General features: G+C 37.2%; 1 protein-coding gene across 6 annotated transcripts in view; it reads left to right on the top strand.

Moving 5' to 3' along the window:
• AKT3 (AKT serine/threonine kinase 3) overlaps positions 1 to 23,898 on the top strand; it is a 148,189-nt gene that overhangs the window by 10,787 nt on the left and 113,504 nt on the right. For 5 of the 6 annotated variants that reach the window (XM_061365774.1, XM_061365778.1, XM_061365776.1 and 2 more), the window contains exon 2: positions 1,522 to 1,676. In XM_061365774.1, coding sequence (XP_061221758.1) covers positions 1,631 to 1,676 — 46 coding nt within the window. In that variant the 5' untranslated portion in view covers positions 1,522 to 1,630. Of the gene's footprint in view, positions 1 to 1,521; positions 1,677 to 23,898 lie in introns of those variants that run through there. The other variant, XM_061365777.1, reaches the window with a different exon arrangement.

Genomic DNA, 23,898 nt, shown 5'->3' with positions numbered 1-23,898 from the left:
TCAGGTTGTACTGCAATTTTTGTTGCATACCACTTGAAAAAACTACTCATACCAAGTTTTGTTTTGCACAGCACAGTATCCATACAGAAGTAGCCTTCCATCTAGCTGCTGTGTGCTGCAAATACATGTTTTTTTCAAATGATAGTAAAAATAACGTGCATGTGTGTAATGGCTAAATTTTCGCCCTGTACTTGGTTGGATTAAAACAGTTTATTCCCCAGTTCTTTCTCAATTCATTCATTGCACAGATTGCTTCCGGCACAGTCCTATTTGTTTCTATCATGTTTACATTTGTTGGTCAGTCTTCTAAATGGATACGTATGTGGTGCATTCAGTAGTACTAAACTGGTGTGCAGGTTTCTGTTCTGTGCTAGCAGGGTATACACACATGCTTCTGTCTGTACAGCGATAGAAGGGTGTTCCTCCACCACCAGAGAAACCCCTTTTCCTCACTTCCCACCCTTTTCTAGATAAGTATTATTTGAATGCTCCTCTTTATTTTGAAGGATGAAGGGGAAAGGCAGTCTGCTGGCAAAAGGAAACCTCTCCTACCTCTGGCTTCTCTTCCTACTTGATTGTAGTGCTATTTATCTCTTCTTCACAGCTGTTAAATACTCTGGGAGTGAGGTGGTCAGAAGAGGGGGTTGTGGCTTCTGAGAGTGGCATGTCCTGTTCCAGGGCTAACTTCCCATCTGTCTGCCGCAAGCTGAGCTTTGTAGGGAAAAGAGCACTCTTGTCACTGCCTGGCTTAAAGTCTTGCTAGAATGAACTCTCTTTTTCATAAATGAAACATTGGCTTTTTTGGTTAAACTGTACTCGTAAGAAGTGGTTACTTCATGTACTCACACATCATGCTCTCTTTTAGAAACTTCTATAAATTAAGAATTTATATTGGGTATAATGCAGTTATAGTGGAATTAGGAAGAATATTATATTTCTGTAGCCTTTACTTTTTTTTTATTTAATTCAATTAAAAAACCTAATTGCATAGCTAGTAAACTGATTACTGCAGATTTTAGCAGTTACAAGGATAACTGTGTCCATAATACTTAAGGCTTTGGTTTTAAGTTCCTTTACAGAACCTTCAATTTTCTTGTACTTTTGACATGGTCAGTGTAGCCATACTAGAGGAACCACTTGTCCGTTGTATGGATTCTGACAAATACGGAGTGGTTAAAGCTCCTGTAGCGACACAGGTCTGAGTTGGACCTGTGAAGGAGTACCAGCATCATATCATTTATCAGCATCCTATGCATTAGTATGAGAGAATTCTGTTGTGTGCATTTTATGGAAGTGGCATATGACTTAAAATTTAACACATTCTGCTTAAGTATTACAATATCAATGGAAAATGTGCTGTAAGACTAGAAACATGATGATTCTGTTATATGGTTAATTAAAAAAAGCCAGATTTTTAATATGAGCTCAGTCGGTGGAAGACATCAACAAAGACTTTTTTGTTGGCTGTCAAATGAGAAAGAAAGAAAAGACTTAAATTCTTTCTCTAATATTTCCTTCCAGGCTGACTCATCAGTAGAAATTGAGAAGAGCTGCAGAAGAGAAGCCAAACAGACAAGCTGAGAGCTCAAAGAAGTACTTTTTTGAGTTGGGGGTTCAGAGTGGAGCCATCATGAGCGATGTTACCATTGTGAAAGAAGGCTGGGTTCAGAAGAGGGGTAAGTTTTACCTTTCAATGGAAAGTTCTTCTGACATACCATATGCTGTGCTCAATGGCATTCCACGGCTACACATATGAGCATTCTTGATTTATCTTCAGCTCTGCAGCAAACTAATCTGACCATATGGAATTAATGGCCATAAAGGCCTTGGTCTGGTTAATACTTAACCCTTAGCAGTACCTCTCTTTATAGGGGTGACTGACAGTAAAGAGGAAGTTGAACTCATTAATTACCTGCTGTTGTTGCTGTTGTCACCCGTGTATCAGACTAAGTTGGCTGTTGGGGTAGCTGGAAGAGGTAGCAATAGAGGTGCAAATAGAAGGTTGCCTGGAAGCTGTTGTGGACGTGATACTTTGTGTGAAACTTCCTAGATGCCAAAATTATAGTCTGTGGCTCAGCTTGTATTGCAGATGCAAATAGTCCCCATAAAATCAACGTAATGCTTGCATAAAGCTAGGCATGCACCTAATTACTTTGCAGACACGGATGCCATATAATAAGAGAATGTGTTCCTTATTACAAGCCAGTCTAAAATACGATTTTCTGTTACATTTGAATTCCTGTGAATTCTTGAGATGTTGCTTTATAATGCGTCAGCGTGTGATTTGCAAATTTGGGAAGATTGCTGTATGTTAAGCTTTGAGAGGGAAACCTCTAGAACTATCTGGCATTTGTATCATGTAATGAAGTTTGGATGAAATCTTCCATACTTCATGCTGTTCTGCTTTGGATTGTGGTTGCGCACATGATTATTTCCTAAAGAACATCTCTCTTGCAGAAAGAAGGTGATCTGGATTACAGGGTGATTTATGCCATGAGCTTCTTTGATTCTAGCCCAGAGAGATTTATACTGGAATAGTGGGAACAAAATTACCCTTTAATTTACAAAGAAATGCTTTGTTTCAACAGCAGTGTGTGAAGACAAAGATCATTATTGCAGATTGACATTAAATGTCAAAGAAGCCAAGAGGATGAGAGAAAAAGTTTATTATTCCTGCATAAATTGTATTTCAGGATGCGTTATGGGCTTTATAGATAAAAACGGACTAAACTGTGTGAAGCTTAAGGCCTGCTTCCTATTTTGCAGTATATACTTATAACAAATCAAATTTTACATTACAGGAACTATTTAAAATATTATATTATTTTTCCTTCCCATCCTTTTGCTGTTTACTCAGTTTGGGTGTCTGATTTCCTTTTTTTATTATTATTTCATATAAATTTCTTTCAAATGTATTAGAATGATTAGGATGATCTGAATAATTTTCTTGACATCAGTTCCTTTATGTAATGTCGCTCATTCTTGCTACACCCTGATACCAACTCAGTGAGCACTGGACATGCATGCTTTAATCACTGGGGTCCAGAATAGGACAATGTACAATGAAAGTCGATGTCTTACTGAATATTTGGAATTCTGAACCTTAAATAAAGGTTTTCCTCCATGATTTTTTTCCATATATTAATTGAAGAAAAGCCTCCTCAATGTCAGCTTTGCTAGTAACTGTTTGCTTAGTAAAGACATTTTAATGACATTTGTTTTTCTTATTTTAATTAACTTTGGATGAATGTATATTTTTTTTCCTTCTTGGTATAGGTAACTGTGTAGGCTTAAGTAGGATTTTTTTTTTCTCATTGGATTTAATAGTGTCGTTATCTTTCTGTGTCTGACTTGTTGGTGGTGGATTAAAGCATTTGTTTTGTTTATTTCTGAAAACAAAAGGAAAAGTGCAGTATTGTTTTCCAGTGCCAAGACTTTGTAAGCATTTAATTCAGTGATTACACATTTCATCTAATTGCACCTTCTACCCTGACCTTGCTTGGAAGCAAGAGGATCGAAATTGTCAAGCACTTTTTTTTTTTCCTCATTGTTGCCAAGAAAAAGTATCCAACCTTAATCTAAATTCTGAAAGTTGAAATATGCTCAGTAGACACTTCTTATTTTTGAGGTTAAATAATTTCTCTCTGTATACAGAAGCATTGTGGGATTGGGTAAACCTGCCCTACTTCTGCAAGTTATCATGCTATTACAGTTTTAAGGTGAATTCTCTGATCATCCCCAGTTGATACTCATTGGCTCACTTCACAGGGTTCTGGTAGGTACAAATGAGGTTCCTGCTGGAGGCAGCTTAGCATGGGATCAGTTCTTTAGGCAGACACCTACTGAACTCAAGCCCCAGTGATTGGTCCTTTGGACAGCCCTGAACCATGTGTGTGGTGCAGTGTTCAGTCTGAGGCTCCAGGCTGAATTTAACTTGGAATAAAACTTGTAAACCCTACATGCTGGAGAGAAGGAGCCTGGGCAGCAGCTACATTCAGTTGACTGAGATTATAGGCTGTTACAAGAGCGGGTTGAGTGAACTGAATGTAGGAATAAGAGGAAAGCACTGGAGGTTGAGATGACGATCTTTCTGAGTGAGGCTCTGATAGAGGAAGGCTGGGGAAAACAAGGTCTGTTAAGGCACAGTGATACAATTCTTAATGGCTGTGAAATGCACTGATAAAATGTTTACTTTATTACCCCTAGTGCTGTATCCATGTCAGTAATAGAGGCCTGAGGGCTGTGCATAAGCTTTTAACTTTGTTGTCGAACACTGAAGAACTGATGTGATGCTACACAGTTGGCTTCAATGCTCTGTTTTTCTGTGTGCTTAAAAGATGAACCCATTAAAGTATTATTATTTTAAAATTGGCCAGCACTCAAAGTTAAGAAAATGCAGAATTAAGTTTATTTAATTAAGAATGATCATGCTTGGGCTTTGAATAATCTTTAGGAGAAGTTTCAATGTGGTGAGAGACTAGATGATACTGAGGAAAAATGAGCTGTTATATGTGAATGATCAAACAGGCAGAGATGATAGGCAGAAAGGTGAGAACTTTGAAGAACAGAAAACACAAGCCAAGAGGAAGCAAAGCTGAGAAGCTCAGTGAACCTCAGGTGCAGTCAGGTCTCATCTTCCAGGTGAAAGGAGACCTTGAAGCACAGTGTCTGGGCCTGTCTGAACAAGTAATGCAGTTCAGTGAGAGCAGATTCAGAGAATGAAATAACTGGTGAAGACCTGATAGCTGTCTACTCAGGGTGTTTGCAAAGTGAAGTGGATGTTATGTTGGACTGGCTGCTCTTTGGTCCTATGCCCTTTGTTGGTGCTCCTGGAGTACATCTTGTGAACCAGGTTTGTGAAGCGCGGGGCTGCTTCATGCGGCAGCAAATGGAAGTGTATTAACTAGGATGATGGGAAGATTGGTTGCAAAAATGCTCTCCTTGTCTGAATTAAATTATTAATGCAGATGCACCCTGTGAGATATCGGAACTTGTACAAGCGAGGAGCCAGTGGAGCAGTCCTCTTAGAGCAAGGTTTTTGCACAGGATGCTCAGAGAGGAGTGGGATTGTATTGTACAGATGGTTGTATGGTTGTCTGTGACTTACTGTCTTGCATCTAACGATAAGAACCAATCACCTCATGGCTTTGTGTCCCTGTGCTGCTGCAAAGGTACTCTTGCAGTTCACTGGCTCAGTGTTTTGTTTCAGAGAGGATAATAATTTTTCCTTCTTTCTGCTTTCGAGTTATTCCTGTAGCCATATTAGGAGAGAGATGTGTTGTCTTCCTTTATGAGTTTCCTTTTTAGATGACACCAGTGTTTCTCATTCTAATGCATACAGGTGAAAGGGAAGTGATCGTGACTAAAAATCTGGAATACAGTAATCTGAACGTTGCTGCTGATATGCAGAAGTTAAAGCACATATTTGACTTTTATGCATTTAGTGTAAGGACTCTGCAGTAACTGCTGAAATGACTTTTAAATTTTAGATTTGCTTATAAGCATGATGTTTTGCAGAATGTTGTTTAAATTATTGTAAGAGTATTTTTAATTTTACTTAATGTGTTTTTACTACATTATGTTTTATTGAGGGGGGATATGTTTTTAATTGATCAGTTTGGAAACAGCTGTTTTTTTAAATGGATGAACATATTTTTTCTGATTAGAGCTGTCATTACAAAAGTGGGTTTCGTGCATATAATTCAGGTGGCATTTTTTTTTTCTTTAAAGCTAAAGTTTCCCGAGTTGTAGAGTTGACCTTGTCTGTGGTCTATAATAGTCACAAAGATTAGATTTAAGAATTAGTAATAACTATGCTTAATTGCAACCTAATTTCTTTATATATAACCTGTGCACAAGATTTCAATTAGTTTAAACATATGAAAAGCTTTAAGAATCTTTGTTACCATGCTATTAAAGGATCATTTGGGACCAAGGAAAAATTGACACAGATGGTAAATTTTAAAGGACCCAGTTTTAAATTTATCATGTCAACCACTTTTTCTTTGAGTATTTTATTTATTTATTTATTTTTAAATCTGGCAGAGTATACCTAATGTGTACTGCAGAGCAAGATGGCTAAATCATTAAAGACAAAGCAAAATGTTGCCCGTTTAAGGCAGTGCTTCTGTCCTCATACTTCAGTTACTGTACCTCTGTTTGGGCTTCTGCATTTTAGTGTGTTGCATTAGATGATGCTGTTTGTTATGGCAGTCTTTACATGTCTTAGATAATACATTTTTACCCAAATTATATTGAATAAACAGTGTATCTGACTTGCTTATGGAGGCGACTTTGATATAATCTCACAATTTTTCCCGTCCTCATTTCCTCACAACATTCACCTGAAGTGTAGAAGTACTACTGTGCTACTTTTATAGAGAGGAAACTGAAGTATAAAATTGCTCTGGCTTAACCGTGGTGACTTAAGAAGAAGTTTGATGTAATGAAATGGTGCTAAAAAACAGGTGTCGTGAAGCTTTCCTATAATGAGATTGTCCTCTACGCAGTGTATCACTGACGTACTGTAATACCATTTTTCACTCAAAGTTTGGTGTTCCCCCCCCCCCCCCCCCGAAATACAGCCTTTTATATTCTTTTAGTATCCAGAACTGAATTACCTGAAGTGGTGTTAGTGTTTCTAAACTCGCGGAGTTTATAGAATTTGTTTGACTTACTGTGATGAGACTCACTCAACTGCTTGCTGGTCTGTTTTCATTTTTGCAATTCAGGACATGATGCAGGTATCATGGGATTTTAAGAAATGACCACGTGGAAAATATTTATTGTTGTTATATCTACTAAACAAGAATAATAAATGGTGTAGTGGAATGTATCTGTTGTTCCAAGTAGCAATAGAGTTGTTATTTAAAATACAAATTACAGTCTTTGGGTAGCATGTCCTTCCCCTTCTCCCCCATCTAGAAAAAGAACCAAGTATTTAACGGACATTGGGTTTTGCAGTTGAACTGAGACCAAACAGATGTTAATTTTGGAAATGCACACTGGAGACTGAGTTCACATGTTTGTGGGGTTTTTTTCCTTTTCTTTTCTTTTTTTTTGGTGGGGACAGGAATGCCTTGATTGAAAAATTAATCTCAGAAGTTATGGAACTAATTGAGTGTTATTCACAACCTGTCAGAAATCTTGTTTGCAGATTGTCTGAATTATTTGAGGAGTTTAACACACCTCAAAGACAGACAAATTTAAATAGACTGTCTTGGAACATCTGCTACATAAAATAGAAGAAATGTAAACTATTTTTTTCTAATTGTCTTAGCAAATAGTAGCTTAAGGTAAAGTTTTCATTGATGAACCACTTGAAACTAAATAAACCTTTCTTATTGTAATCTTTCTACTCTAATTCTATCTAATGGGAAATGTGAATTACTGTTAAGTTCCAGTAAAATACGTGAATTTAAAAGAGGCAGCTCCATGATGATCAAAGAGAGAAAAAATGACAGTACAAGCTCTCTAATATCTAAACATCATCTCTGTTTAATATCATTCTTTCAGTGGCTTGTAAGGTATGTTTCTGGTACTTGTCACCCTGGGCCTTGGGCTTTCAGGTGTCCTGAGTTTTGTGGTAGAAAAGTGCTTTTACTATTCCTGACAACAAGTTGTTTGTTACACAGGAGAACGCCTAGGCAATTGGGTTTTTTGAGTGTTCTGAACAATCTGATGTTACATATGCTTCTATCTCCTTTCCATTTCCTATGTAATGAATGCTGCCTGATTGCTCAGGTTCTGAAGGGTTTCCCCATTCATGCTGGCTTCTCTTATTCACATCACTTTGTTACCCCTTAGGGCAATACTTCTAAAGAAGCACGGTTACAGTTCTGTGTTGCAGGGATTAGGGAAGCAAGGTGTTAACAATTCATTGTCCCTTTCTTGCTCATAATCCTTATGGCCTGGCAGATGCAATTTTTTTTGACATACTGCGTGACCAGCAGATGTCAAAAAAGTTTGCTGTTGGGGAACAGTTTTGAGGAACTGTTTCCGAATACATGTTTTCTATTAAGTAAAATTCATGCTTTTTATTTTTATTTAAAGTTTAAATAGTTGCACTGTGTAATAACTTTGCCATACTGCAGTCCATTGATTAAATTCATTTGTGCTTATGTCACTTTCACGTTGAAAATGATATTAGTGTAAGGATAACTTGCTTGCAGCACCAGGGCTTTTGATATCTTATTAAAAAATCATCTTCCCTCAATATACCTTCATGCCAGTTCAGCAAACCTCCGAAGTCTTTGTGCTTTCTTTTATTTCAAAGCCAATCAACATACCTGCTAGGTCAGTCAGTTTATGCCTCTGTGGGACTCACTTTTTATACTATCCCTGCTGTAATCCTCAAAAACATTATTAAGGTCAACAGCTGTAACTTGAAACTAGGTCCTGAAGGAGTTTCACTGGACTGAGAAGTCAAAGTTTTAGGGCACGAATGTCAAAGAGGCAATTAAGACTGCAAATTGAGATATCAAAAAAAAAAAAAAAAGGTTTGGGAAGAGGTGAGGCTAATGGTGGTTTAGGGAATGAATAGGATAGAAGCTGGAGGAAAAGGGAAGAATGCTTTGTAGCCATTCAAGTGCTCTCTTGGTTGCTTTCTGTTTTCTTGGAGGAACTGTTAACCCTTCATGAGCATCTCTGCAATCTGTTGATTGTTGATGAGAGCTGTTTTCCCAGCAAAACATGGAAAGATGGTGTTAGGAGTTGAGATTTATTCAGTGTTCAGCTTACTGGGAGCAGTTTGATCTTTCCTAAATTGCAGATAAAACAGTATTGCTCAGTTCCAGCAGCATAGACCTTGACTTGTGCTGGGAGGATTTCTTAAGTTTCCATTAGCACATAATGTAATGCAGTCAGAGCAAATCTTTCAAGAGGTGCTTAGATTTTGGTGTCTGTACTATCTGTGCATGTTTTTAGAGCTTTGCTTTGGACACACTGTCATGTGTTTCTATGAACTGAGAGCCTCTTGACAGTGGGAATGTGTGAGGTGCAGTCACAGTGTAAGCCAAAGTTTGTCATGGTTGATAATTGAGATATACTTCAGATGTAAATTCTTACCCTGTAATGTAGATGTACCTCTGATTTTTTACCCGTCCTCTTCAGAAGCATCTGTGTGTCCTAGCTAGTCTTTGTTATTATTGTTTACTTGTCTTTGCAGATCAGGGCAGTGTTTGCTTACTTTTATAAACCTAAGTAAATTTCTTTGTAATCAGATTATTGCAACTGACATCTTGTTTCTAGTGAGTTCTGAATTTACAGTTTGCTTTCTTAAGGTGTGCTTTCTTAAAACTGATAGGAAGATAGGAAATGGATGTGTCAGATGCCAGTATACTGATAAGAAAACACATTCCCCTTTTCAAGATAGATTCAGGTCACTTTCAGAATGTTGTCTGTCTTGCCTTTGGGGCCAGTCTTCCCAAAAATAGTTAATTTCAATATGGTAGCATATTAACCGTGTAAAATTAGAAAGTTCCCACCTTCATTAATTGTCACCATTTTTGCAGAAAAATTTCAAGCTGTGTAATCCTCAGTTATTCACATTTGAACAGTTGAAGTGTGAAAATTTCACTGGGGATAGCTTTGTGCTGGTCTTTTATCAACATTGTCATGCTAAGAAAGTTACTGAAACCAGAAGTCTTCACAGATAGCTGCTAACTAGGCCTAGATAATGAGAACCATGCCACCATAGAGAGATCCAATTGCTACTCTGTACAAGTGCTGTGTTTTTGGTTGCGATAAACTCACAGACAACTATGTAATAAAGACAGACGTGTAAGATGGTAAATTATGTAAACAATTGGGCGAACAGTATCTTAAATTTGGCAGTCAGTATTGTGGATTTTTACTGGAATTTGTCTAAGTCACAGTTTCTCTCAGGTAAAATGGAAATAGCGTGCTACTTCACGTCAGAGGCTTCCTGAATGTCTGTTCATCCTTGTGAAACTTTTGAGTGCCTTACGTTTCAATATTCATGCTTTTTAAAATGCAGCTGTTTATATGGGAAGCAGAATGACACTGATGGCAGTTGAGGTTCAGCCTGATGGTGATTTCTTTGGTTTTGATTATCTCCCTGACATGCTTCAGAGGAAGAGGGGAAATCTCTTAGGGTGAAAAAAGGGAGGAGTTATTAATAAGTTGCAAAAACCCAGTTGTTCTTTATCAGTTCTTAAAGTTAGGGTTTTTTGCTAGATGTCTTCCAGAGACTGGAGGAAACACCTGAGCAGCCATCACTGGGAGAGCAATTCATAGGAACATGACAACATTTCTACTTCCGCTTATACTCTTTGACCCAGCGAAACCGTGCAGATGGATTAGTGGTATACCTTTTACACATATGACAAGACTTACAAAATAGCATGCTTTCATACAGCATTGATAGCTTTACTTCAAAGCTAGTATTCACTCACTTTGTTTTGAACTGTGCTGGCTTTTATAATATCATGCCAGTTTATGCATGCTGACTAATACATTGGAAACTTTTCTGAACAAGTTTATTCTTATCTTAAGGAACAGCAGCAACTACTGTATTTTAATTAGGAGCTTGTGAACTTGCCCCCGATAGATTCAGTTCCATGTTTACTTGAAACTTGTGTTAAGTGGAAGCTGTTGCTGAAATGGGGGAAGTGTCATGTCCTCTTCTTGCTTGGTTGTGTTGGCACTTGTGCTTGTACTGGTGACATGGTGAATCATAGCAGGAAATTTATTTGGCTGAAAATGAATCTATTTTTATTTTTGTAGCTAACTTTCAGATGGATCATTTCCCTGACCTGACTCATGGTGTAGCTGCACAAACAGTAGTGCCGGCACACGCTGGGATGCATGAGCAGCAGCGTGGAGGGGCAGGACAGCTTCCTCCTAGGGGCAGCGCCCACCTTTGCAAGACTAAATCGGTTATAGAATTGAACCTAAAACTTACTTTAACACTATGACCAGACTGCAGCAGAACTAGTTTGTATTTCAGGATGGTTTTCTTTGAAGTTCATGTTCAGAAAAGGGCCACTGATTTACTCTCTGTGCTAGTCCTAAATGTGACTGAATTAGAAAATGCCACCAGGAGGTTAGCTAGTTCCTATTCCTGTGTGTTTATAGTTTTTAAACAGACATTAATTTTTAACGCACTAATGACATGGCTAATGTCTGAAACACTGAGTATTTCTTTAATCTAAATCATACAGTTGCTTTGTAATCCTCTTGGATATAGACTTCAAAAGCTGTTTAAAAAGAGTATTTTAACAAAGAAAAAGACCCCACCCATAGCTTGTGATACACTCTGAGGCTAGTGAATTGCTGGTTTCTGGGTATTACTGGAGGTCAAATTTATACTTAGTGCTCTCAGAGTTTAGAATATATATACTGTGTTGGTGGACGATCAATGAAACTTCAGATGATGTTAATTTTTAAGCCTCTTGAGTTTTCTGTGGAGCTTCTGCTACATTTGATAGAATTCCTGTAAGGGTAGATTTTGGCTGAAATTCGTTCTTTGGAAGCCTACTTCTGGGTTTGTTTGGTTATATACCAGAATTTGGAGAATGATCAAGCTCTTTATGATTTCAACTTGCACGATGAATATTTGAAATGAACTTTTGTTGTAAACATTTGTAATTGGGATCCCTTGGGATGGTTTTCAGTCACAGCCAAGATCTTGCACATTTCATTTACACCGTGTGCATAGGATTTTATGTGGAACTGCTGTTGGCACAAAGAAGCTTATGTAGGCTGATGAACTTCTCCCTCACTTGATCCAACCATCCTTGCTCCAAAGGAGACACGGAATCGCTGTTATGTGCAGCAGTGTGGGCAGCCATGCTGCTACTAGGCCAGGTAGATAAATTGCATGGTGAATGAGTCCCATGTTCTCAGGCATCTTGTAGTTTCTCATTTGCCACAGCCACAATGCTAGCTCTCTTTTCTAATAAAAATAACAAACAGACAAAAAGTCAAAAAAACAAACCAAACAAATCCAGCTTTTCTTTGGAATCCTTTCTAACACTTTTCTACAGCAACCTCTCCAAGAAGATAGCTGTAAGTATTTTTTAGTCTACCAAGAAAGAGTTAGGGAAGCAGTTATGGTCAAGGCGCATTATTTGTGGTATATAATAGGTGTGTAATACGCACTTACTTAAAAGCTCAAGTGACGTATTTTGTTTTTGTGCCAGCCTCCCGAGTGTCAGTATAGTAATTTACAGATAATACCACAAATGTTTAGTGTATTGATAGTGAGAGATTAAATAATCTGCTGTAGATAGGCAAATAATAATAAATATTAACTTTGATAATAAAAGCTTGACCCACTCAAACAAGGTTGTATTCTAAAAAATTCTAATATTAGTAGGTATTTTAAGTGTTTTTAAGGAACATATTTCAATAATTAGACTTATTCTTACCTAAGAACATGAAATACGAATTTGTGTTGGCTTCCTGTGATGAATTTTCCTGCAAAAGATGTAACAAGTTACTACTCCAAAGCTGGGTAAAATAAAGGGAAGAAAAAAGGTCTTTTTACTGAGAAGCAACACGAGTGCCAAAGCATTACTCTCTGGCTGCCCATAGTGTGTCTGACCTTTCTTTACAAAAGGAAAATATCTCTATAATAAAGTGGATCAAAAGTTGCAGGTCTTTGTACTCAGTGAAATCATTGTGACTGGTAAATTGCCTTATAATAGGTGTTTGTATTTTTTGTAGTAAATATGATCCTGTGTGAGAGCCTTAGCATATTAACAGCCTTTCCTTTCTTGCAATCCACTTTATTCCCTAAAAGCCATCGGTGTTTGGTAGATCTTGATGTCAATATGTTTGTAGCTGTAGTGCAGAGGAAAGTTTTATACTGATGTCCTGAGTTCAGCAGCAGCAGTCATCTTTCTCCTTCTTAGTAGCTGGTGCAGTGCTGTGTTTTTGACTTTCACCCTGGGAACAGCACTGATAACACCAATGTTTTTAGTTGTTGCTCAGTAATGTTTACTCTGACCAAGAACTTTCTGAGTCTCATGCTCTGCCAGGGAGGAGGGGAAGCCAGGAGGAAGCAGAGACAGGACACCTGACCCAAACTAGTCAAAGGGGTATTCCATATCACAGCACATCATGCCCAGTATATAAACTGGGGGCAGTTACCTGGAAGGGCTTAGGCCGCTGCTCGGATTGGGCTGGGAATCAGTTGGCGGGTGGTGAGCAGTTGTATTCTCTTCCCTTGTTATTTCCCTTACCATTATTATTACTGGTGGTAGCAGTAGTGGTTTGTGTTATACCTTAGTTACTGGACTGCTCTTATCTCAACCCGTGGGAGTTGCATTCCTTTGATTCTCCTTCCCATTCCTCTGGGAGCAGGGGGAAGAAGGGGAGGGGAGCGAGTGAGTGGCTGCATGGTTCTGAGTTACCGGCTGGGCTTAAACCACGACGACTGATTAGATGCACAGTTTACAAAAATTGTGGCTTACCACAATCTTTGTCTTTTTCCAATCAGCATGTTTAAAAATGCTCCAAATATCTTGTCACCTTTGGATTTCCTTGACAATATGTTTGTATTTCTTCACTTGGAGTATGCATATTTTATTTTTTAATACATAAAGCAAGAAATGAATCCATTCATTAACATTTAATCTTTCCTCAGAGTAGATAAATATTAACAATTACTCTCTACCAAGAAATTCAATGCATCATGATTTAACTAATGCTTGAAGAACACATTATTAAATGTTATTTAGAACATGGCATATAGGAAGAGAATGGTGTTTAAAAATGCACTGTCTTAAATACAAATGCTTTTAGTGTACATAAAGCATTACAGAGGCTTAAAATCAGAAAGATAGGACTTAACAAAGCATGTGAAGATAGCAGTTTCCTTAAGTCCTCATGGTGAGAAAGAGGGAGATACCTTTTTCAATTTTAACTACATTGATGTGCCTTTTTACCTCTGGAATGGTGTGAGCTGCTGTGGAGGCTGGGGTATCGGCCAGGTACTGAGTGCAGTAAAGATCAGAAGCTTCTCAGAGTCTGTTGTGAGGAGTGTCCAAGGAAAAATAGCCTTTAAAATGCTGTGCTGAAGAGCACTTCTGTTTCTCAAAGAGAAACATGCAGTGATAGTTTCAGCTTCTACTGTAGTTAGAGATTCTGTTCCTGGCTTGAAAGTGTAAAAATGGAAGAATTTGAGTGCTTTACAGATATTTTCCTTTTGGTTCATACTGTAACTGCTGTTGGTTACTTCCTGGCATAAAAGTCTGTCATTAGTTCTGCTACACCTTTCCCCTGGCCGCAGTTATTCTCCGTCCTTGTTTGAAAGAGTTACTGGTAAATGCTACTGGTTTTGCATAGTTCTAAGGAGCTTGTGGGCTTTTCCAGGGTAGAGAGTGATTGATAAAATGGAAAGGATAATACAGAGATTGCAGTCATTTAAAAGAGGGGTTGGATAGGCTGGGAATGAAGTAACTATTGCTGGATACAGTAGCATCAAAAGAAAGAAAATTGAGGAAGTTTAATGTGAGGGTAGAGTTTCAGGAAAAAAATACTGAAAGGTTACATTGGGGAAACTGGTAATTTTTAATTACTTGAAAAATCAAAGTTTCTGGAGCAAATTAAAAATCCGTGGTAATTGCGGTGGCTTCTGAGATGCTGCAATGTGTCCTTGTACTTCAGTGATTAGAAGTTGAAGTGAAATGAAAAGCTTTTTTTCTTTTTTTTTTTTTTAATTTTGTTTGTTTTGCTTCAAAAACAGTGCTATTATGTAATTATAAAGGGAAAATCTCCACAAATATAATTAATCTCTGGAATGTCCCTGCTCAAATACTATACTGGAAAGTAAAGGAATACAAGGGAATAAATTTATGTATATTGGTAGCAAGGTGCCCATCATCTGGGGATTTCAGCATTACAAATAGGCAAGGCAACAGTTTAATTTACCAACTAAATAAGATGTGGTCATAAAAATCCATGTTTTAAAGATCAGGGTGTGAAATTTCAACTCAGATATTTCTTTCCATCTCAACATATGGATGTGAAAGCTGGAAATGCAACAAAGGTACAGACATCTAAATGCCTTTTAAAGCAAATGTCTTAGAAAAATACTATATATTAAATGGAATGAATTTATAACAGATGCCAAGATTCATTAGACAGCTCAGAAACCCCTTGGCTCTAAAGTTATCCAGAAAAGAAGATGGAATTATCATCTGGAACATATGTTAAGAATGAAGCCAGAGCATCTGTCATGGAAAGCATGCCACTGGGCAGCTGGAGGAACACTCAAAAAGCACCAACTGAAAGAGTCTCTCCATTGAACAATGCCTAAAGTAAAAAAAAAAGTAAAATTGTGGGACATCACACTGGATGCACAAGGAGTGGGTTGGAGTAGACAAAAACTACACAGGGCTTTTTGGAGTTTATTTTTTTGCTTTCAGTGTGTGTAAACTGAAGGTTTTGGGTTGTTTTCTGCTAAAGTTGCAAATATTAAAGGATGATTAAAAGTTGAAGGTCAATTAAAAAGTGCAATTAAGTACAGTATCTGTCATGCATTTTAATTTCTTTCAGAATTTGTATATAATTTCTTCAGCTATGAAAAGAGAAAGAAGATGTAATTAAACAAATCTTCAGATGTATTCCCACTGATTTGCTAAATCTGTAATAAAGCATTCAGGATTACTTGGATAAAAATCCAGAATTACGTTATCCAAGTAACCTGTAGTTAGTGACAGTACTATGGATTTAATTTTCCCTTGGAAACACTTGCTTTTGTATTTTTCTACTTTCTGGAGTTTCTGAACTAGCAGGTCTTTGCTCTATAGTGTCTTTTAACTTGCCCTGGTATTAGCCTCATGTTCCAGAGGTCTGTGTTAAAAAGACCGTAGCAGAATTTAAATTTCAGAAAAGACTTCCAGTTCAAATGTAAGCTTTCAAAAGATTACATCAGTTTATCACTTGATATACAGCAATCTGAATCAAGTTTGTCCAAAGTATTAAGAAATGTCTTAGACTTGGTGAGTAGCACTGTTTTGTGTTCTTTTATTTCCTCAGACTTCACCTTGTAACATGGAGACAAGTGTGTAATACAGCTTTCTAATTTGAGTTGCTTGCGTTTTTCCCATGTTGGATCATCTCACTGACACCCAAACTAACATGTACAAATGAAGGCTTCTGATGAGAAGTTTGAACAACCCATTCAACTTCTAAATGCATTTTATGAGTCCAAGTAGTGAAACAAGAGTGTTAGCTCCACTCAGCAGGGTAACAAGTTCAGGCAAAGCAACTAACTCCTCAAACATTTCAAAGGTGTATTGGTAGCTACAGCTTTTCTGTTTCTTCCACTTACAGTATGCTGAGTGTTATAGTGATTATTTCCTAATGCCTCAAAAAGGTGAGAAAAGCTTTCAAATGCAATTTGGCTGCGTTTAAAGGCTCAGCATTCAGGAAACATAGTTTGTTTTTACTTGTCTTTAAAAATATTTTGAGATATTTTTATCCCTTTTACACTTTTGGTTATTGATGGAACTTGGTTCCCTTCTTTCCATGAATGGGAGGTAAGGTCCCTAGCTATTGTCTGTCCTTCAGAGCCTACATGGTCATGATTTTTTTACTTGGACAGATTCTGCTTCTGATTTATTGTGTAATTAGGTTCAATTAGGGCTGTAGGAAAAACTTTGGTTAACAAAATTTTGTTAGAGGTTGTCCGTTCTGCCAAATTCAGAACAGCCTTTGGTTATATGATACAGAAAAATAAACCTAGCACATCCCTGAGTATTTTTTTCCTTTGATTTCCATGACCATTTGCTCTTTTGTGTGGTTGGCAACTGAAATTTGTGTGTATTCCTTTTGTAATAAAGTACTTTGAGTAGTATGGAAGACAGGCTTACAAGTTATGTCTCTGGAAAGAAAAGAAGTGAAAAGATACTGTGTGGTATATTACTTCAGGTTACATGTTGACTAGTACTTTGAAATACAGTTGTCCTGTGCTCACTCGGAAAGATATTTGCTGAACAGTATGTAACACTAAAAAATATTCAAGAGCTAAAAATACAGGATTACTACATGCTTTGACCTGTGGTCAGTGACTTGGCAGGAATAGCCTTGTATTGTTTGTTCAAGGTTTGTTTGAAGAGAACAATTATAGGATGATCATTAAAATATTGATATACTATTTTTCAGGAGCAGAGGATTAAAAACACACCTTGAAGAAAGAGGTTTTTTGTTTTGGCTTGTTTTGTGGTGTTTTTTTTTTTGGTTAGAATTCAGTTGGATCGCATTAAACAAAGGAGGAACACAAAGAAAACATTGTATAAATCTTAATTTGAAAAGTATTGAATCTTAGTTATTGAGGAAGTGGTTGCTTGTGGAAAATGTCGGGTTTTTTTTTCTGTGCATTTTCCTTGCAGTGTTTTGACATAGTTTACTACAAAATGTTAATTTAACAGAATCTTGATCTCTAAAAGAGAGATCACTCCACAAAGAGGATCTTCAGTAGGATCAAGGGAGACCCTTGGTTGAATTTTGCCAAAGACTGAGGGAAGGTTTCGTCTCCGCATTTTGCTGTGGAGTCAAAAATCAAACTAGACATTCCAGGTAGTAGTTACAGCTCAAGAGGGGTTGCCAGGTTGATGGTCTTGAATGAGTGATTCTTTAATATAGAAATCTGGTTTGCATGGATGAGAGTGTGTAGGTTCCCAGAGTACAGCTCTGCTGAGTTTATGCCAGATTTTACTAAATCAGTTCTGTAATAAAATCAAACTGTTTCAGTCTTTCTCTTTCTGCTTTGTAGGGTTAGCACATGTGCATTATTTTGTCGTTGTCCCTGACTCGACTTTATTCCTTTTGTAGCTGGTTTGAGATGATGTTTTGGGAGCTGCCTGTGAAGGAAGACAGGCATTTCCTTCCACTTTCTGTTTGGGTGTACTGCTGAACGTTGTCACTCCCTCTCCCCAGAAAATTTTACCTATAGTTAAGGTTACTATAGATAACAATGGTGCGCAGCAAGAAGCAAATACAGAGAGCTGACTTCTTCCCAAGATGAGTAACTGGAGCACTGGGTTGGAATATGAGAGGAGATGTATGGATAAAGTCACCTTTTTGTTTTGATTCAGTTAAGGGCTGTGGATGAAGCTCAGTGAGAGCTTGCCGCTTCCCATAGCTGTTTTTGTATCCAGGCTGGAGAAGATGTGCCTCTGATGCTTCCTTTGTGAATGGTTCCAATTGAGAGGTGCTCCATATTTTTCCCCAGTAAGGCTGAGTGAAGTGAGGACTGTAACTCATGTCTAATTAAAAACAAAATAGAAATCCCCCTTCAAACTCACTTTTCCTAAAATCTAGATGATCCTTAATTCTATATAATGCTTGAAGGTGACTCATGACTATTGTCAAGGTGGTACTTATGGTGCTTCCTTTGTATAAAACATATGTTGAACAAATGGACAGTTGCAGTTCAGTTGCAGTGTCGCTATGTGAGTCTTATTAAGGAAATGGAAAAGTGTATCACTTCCTCATTAACCTCACTAAGCTAGGTGAACTAGGGTAGCTGTCCTTATTGACCTACCAAATAACTAGTTAACTTCAAACATATTGGCCTGTGTTTTCAGTAAGGCTGCTGGTTTAGATTATGTATTGATATTTGTTTTTTATTTGACGTAAAAATGTAGTGTTGGAAGAAGTTTTGAGTGTTAGTTGTTTGCACCCTCCCTCTGCTTCCCCTCTCCCCACCCTTCCCGCTTCTGATGCTTAGGCAAAACCAGAAAATGGCCTTGCATGATGTTTGTGGTTGTTCTTGAAAGCTCTAGCATCCTTCCAACACAAAGTTGTTCTGCAACTTTACAAACTTTATTTGGACCAACTTTCTAACAATATGTAATCTAAATTTCCCTGCTGATCACTTTTTGTACTGCCATCTGTAGATGTGCAGCACAATTAATCAGTCCTCCTTATGAGACTCTCATATTGTGAGAGTTTTATAATCCGCTTCACCCTTATTCACTACCATATTCTCTGTTCTAGGCTAAGCCTAGCCAGTTATTTTAGCTGTACTTCAAACTTGGTATTTTATAAGCAAAGAAAAAACTTTATAGACTTGTTGCTCTCTCAGAACTTTTCTCAGTTTAGCTTTATTTTTGTTCCCTTTAATTTGTTAGCGTTCAAAATTTGTAAATGGTGATATTTTGGAGCTTTTATCTTTGCCTAATAGAGAGGAATAAATTCTTGGTTTATTTGTTCCCTTGATTTACATACAAAATGTTTGTTAATATGTAGCGTAATGATATTTGTCTCTTACGATATTTGTCTCTTTTGTAGCATCATTGCATTGTTTGTTCATCCCAGATTTTTTCAAAGATAATAAAATTTCTAAATCTGGACTACTTTTCTAAAGAACTCTTGCTGTCTGGGTGTCTCCAAACATGACTGATTCGTACCTGGATTATTATTTTTTTTTTCCCTTTTGGAATATTTGTCTTGCTTTTTATTGTTCTGCACCTGTTTTGCTCCAAAATTGTTTGTTCTATTATTATTATTATTATTATTATTATTATTATTATTATTATTATTTTAATATGTACTTAACTGGTATGTATTTTTTTATTTTTTATGCTAAAGCTAAATAGCTTTTCTTTATTCTGCCCCAAAATAAATGATCTCTTCAGTGTATCTGTGACATTCAATTCACTGGTCAGTAAATACAGAATTCTGAGAAATAAGAAGTGGTGAATTATTCTTCCTTCCATCATTTAAAATGTTGGGGAGGGGTGTGTGAAAATTGAGACAGGATTAGTTAGGTTGGCTTTTGATGGAAGGTGACACCAGAGTGATCAGAGAATTTTGTTTATTCTGGGAAGTTGGATGAACAATGTTCAAATACTTTATAAAATCTGTTATTTCCATCAACTGTATTAATGTTATTTTAATTTTATCTTTTACTAACACATCCTATTACATTTAAATTTGCCATGGGCTTTTTTTGCTAAGGATTTTTTATGTTTGCTTGTTTTAATGTATTGTAAAGAAAGGAACACTGTTTAACTATTTGTGGTTTTTCTTTAATCTTCTGTTTCAGTTTGGGATACTTTAGTAATCTTTAATCTTTTATAAAGAAAGAGATGACCTGGAAAAAAATACCAATTTCTGGTACAAAATTTGCTCATAGGAAGCATACCGATTTCACCTGAGGAAAATAAATGCAGTGATAATCTCGATTGTCAAAGGTGGCGGAGATACCATGAGCAGTGTTGTACAAAATCCGTGGCCAACCATCCCTGTAGAGCTCTTGTTTTGATGAAAAATTAGATGCTGCTTACTTGTGACCCCTACTATGAGGTATTTTTAATAGATTTATACATTGCACGAGGCTTACAAAATCTCTTTGAAAGTGGGGCTGTCCTTAAGTGGGATGTTATTTCAGTGCATTTACTTCTCTTTGAGGGTGCCTTCCAGGTTTGTTCTAGTGCTAATTTTTAACAGAAAATGGCAATTTATCTTCTTCTTTTTTTTTTTTTCTTTTGGAAGGGGATGTTTATTTTTTGTGTGGGCATCTTGCTTTTTTTTTTTTTCTTTTGTGTGTTTGTAAATAAGGGCTCTGTGCTTCAGTGCTGTGATCAGCTTGGAAGTGGACTTGATAATCTAGGAGACTCTTTCTGATGCTGTAATCTCCTTGGCTGTTCCTTTTGTACCAGCAGCTTGTAAATGTGGTTATACAGGAAAGTTTCTGAAGTGTTTCCCTCATTTCCTTTATCTTGCCTCGATCAAAATAGAGTCGGGAGCTCCCAGTATGTCCGTGTTGCTAAATGTTAGTGTGATTGAAGTTTCCTGCATGAATCCTGAACGTTTAGCAGATACATTTCCCTTTTTTGGGATACTTGCAGAGAGTCTTCTCGCTGACATCTCTCTGTCAGACGCTTTATTTTAGAGCTTGAGCAAAGTAATTCCTATGAGAGCAGTCACATGTGACTGCTGTAGCAAGTAGTTCACCTTGCTCCATTTAGCAGTCAGTGACGGATCATCCATAGTACCTGAGGAGATAATCTTCTTACAGCCCAGAATGAATCCCTCAGTGAAAGAGGATTCCTTCAGGATCTGCCCTAGTAAAACATGGGGGGTTTCCTGCGGTGGTAGGCATTTCTCCAACAGGACAACTGTATCAGTAGGAATTTTCACAACAGATGAAACCTTTACATGGGCATTTTATTTTTCTTATTTAATTATTTTTTATTTATTTTTTTTAAAAACAGTTTTGTTCCCATAAAGCAGTATTGTTTGCCATTCACACGTTTAGCTTTGGGTATCTACAGAAATGTTTGGGATTCCAGCCCCAATAGGGATGGCCTGTACCTCTTAATATTCTTTTTCCTTTTCTAGCCTTCTAGTTGTCAACAAGAGAAGCTCCAAAACCCTCAGATAGGGCAGTCAGGTTTAACTTGCATGTCACAGCTGCCCCAGTACATCAGTTCCTAGGAAGGTGTAGCCATCAGTAAACACTGTTTCTGATAGATGTTTGTACTGATTTCTCTTCTTGTTCCCCCCCTGCTCCCAGCCCCCAGCTTTCCCTGATCTCCATCAGCTGGGACTTCTGACATGAAACACTGATAAGCAGTTACTTTTGGGGGCTTAGATTATTTTGGAAATAGGAAGTGCCATGTAGTGCTAGTTGCAGGTAGGAAGTTTGATATACTTTTCCTGGGAAGTTACTGTACATTTCTGTGTAGAATTCTACTTAAATCCAGTGCACTCTGTCCTCATGCATTTTTGTTGTAGCATGGCATTTCACACTCCTTTTGTAGTATTAGACTCACATTCCCTACTTATTAAGCAAATTGGGTGTTTTAATGTGATGCTACAAGTGCTCATTAAAGCTATTTTTCCAACAGCTGATGATTATTTCTCCCTTTTTTTATTTTTTTTATTTTTTTTTTTAATCTGAGAAAGCGAGCCAGCAGAGTGTTTTATTTTATTTGTTCTGTGTAAAATAGTCAATTCCTTTTCCATTCTTTGTTCTTTCAGCTCTTACATGCATAGAAATCTGGTTTTGGTTGTTGCAAGTAGTGTGAAAAAGTTTGTTTTATTCTTACCTGTGGATGTAGTTGGTTGCTGTGTTTGTGGAGCCAGACACAATAAGGACTCGATAATCGGCTAAATTATGCTTTTCCAAATGGGTAAAATGATTTGGGAGTGTGAATCAGCTTTCTAAAACCCCCTTCTGAATTTTGAAGTCCCTCCTCCAATAAGTATGGAACACAGGAATGGACGACAAAGGGCTGCAAACTTTGGTCATACTGTATTTTTAAATTTTCATAAACTTATTTCAGAATCAAATTGTTTTTATTGGATATGAGTGTCCATTGACCCAGTTGGCATTGTTTTCAGCAATCTAGATGATTATATGGATACCTCTTTATAATGTGTGGTTTGACTTTACATTATGTAAATAACTTTTCTGGATGAAAAAAACCTAACCTGAATCTTACTTGAAAAGTCTTTTCTTGCAGTTTAACATCATACTTTTTTTTTCCTTTGATACGCAAGTAATGACTTCATCTTATACTGAAGTAGCATAAGGTGGTGATATTGGAACCGTTTTGCATCCTGGCTTAATTCACTTTAACATTGCAATAGCAAATTTTTCCTTTTCTACTTTAAGAGCTCATTTTGACAGGTACGTTTTCACAAGAAATAATACAGGAAGAGCTGTATTTTGTCATTACCTTCTATAAAGTAATGGAATATGAGGGATGTTTTTGTAAACTAGTACACTTGCACAAATTACAAATTGGAAAGTGAATTACATTTTCAAATATTTACTTGTTTCTTCATATCCTGAAGATCCTTTGTGTTTTGGTACAAATGTCTGAACTATGAATACGGTCCTTGTACAGAGAAGTATTTGCATGGTTACGTAGTACCTTGACTTGCTGCTTTGCTGCCATTAGATTTGAAAGATTTATTTTAAACCTGAAAGAAGTGTGGTGGACACAGATAAGGGAGGGGGGAAGGTAGTGCTTACACTTCCAGCTATCCATGTCTGGGGTGGGGAGGAACGACCTGAATGAAGACATTTGAATAAAATAATATTAGTTCACATCAGCAATGCAAATTATGACTTGTACTGCATTAAGGGAGTGTAAAGGAAATGGGATGTAACTATTAAATATTTAATGTATCTGTAATAATAAAAATTTACTAGTGAATACATTTAAGAAGTCCATTATCAGGCTTCAGACATTGAAATGAGGCTTCTAAGATGGATAGGAATTATGAGAGTTCGTGTAGAAATTTGTTGTATTGTTATACATGAAACTCTGAGCGTATCTTAACATTTTGCAGGTACAGTGAAGCATTGCATAGATAAAAACATGAAAGCCTGTACCAGTTAAATCGAATTCTGTAATGTTACTATATCTTGTAATTGAATGCTTATGTTCTGCAGGAGTTTTTGCCTATATGGGTCTTTTGCTGGCTGTGATGAGCTCTATTGAGATGAATTTGAATCACTGCCACTGTATTGCTCTGGACTGTTTAGAGACTAACTGCTTAAAATAATAGATTCCAAGCTAATATGGCACTGTGTTTTAAGTACACATACTTTAAGATTGGTTTTAGAATCATAGACAAACCCTAAGATTTTAGGTGAAACATAATAATAGAACACTGAACAAAGGGCCTGACCTTGCAAAACAAGCATAGCCTGTGTCTTCAGATTGGTACTGCCTTCCTTGGGGCTTCTTACACCTGACTTCTGCCTGTGGCTGGAGCCGTGTAGGTCTCTGCACCGTGGCAGAGCTTTGCTTGAGCTCTGCTGAGGTGACCTGTGCTGGTGGCTAATCAGAGAACCTTAAAATGAGGTAAGTGTGATGGATAAGGCATGTCTATTGTTTTTACCAGGCTTCTGCTACCATTTTACTTGAATGAGTAAAGTCTTTGATCAAGAATGTGTTCTGT

The sequence above is a fragment of the Neopsephotus bourkii genome, unplaced genomic scaffold, assembly GCF_033783945.1.
Source record: "Neopsephotus bourkii isolate Nb327-2 ecotype Australia unplaced genomic scaffold, CSIRO-AGI_Nbou_v1 NB_1292, whole genome shotgun sequence".
Lineage (NCBI taxonomy): Eukaryota > Metazoa > Chordata > Aves > Psittaciformes > Psittacidae > Neopsephotus > Neopsephotus bourkii.
Note: the sequence above shows the minus strand (reverse complement) of the source record. Positions and strands in the feature narration are given on the sequence as shown.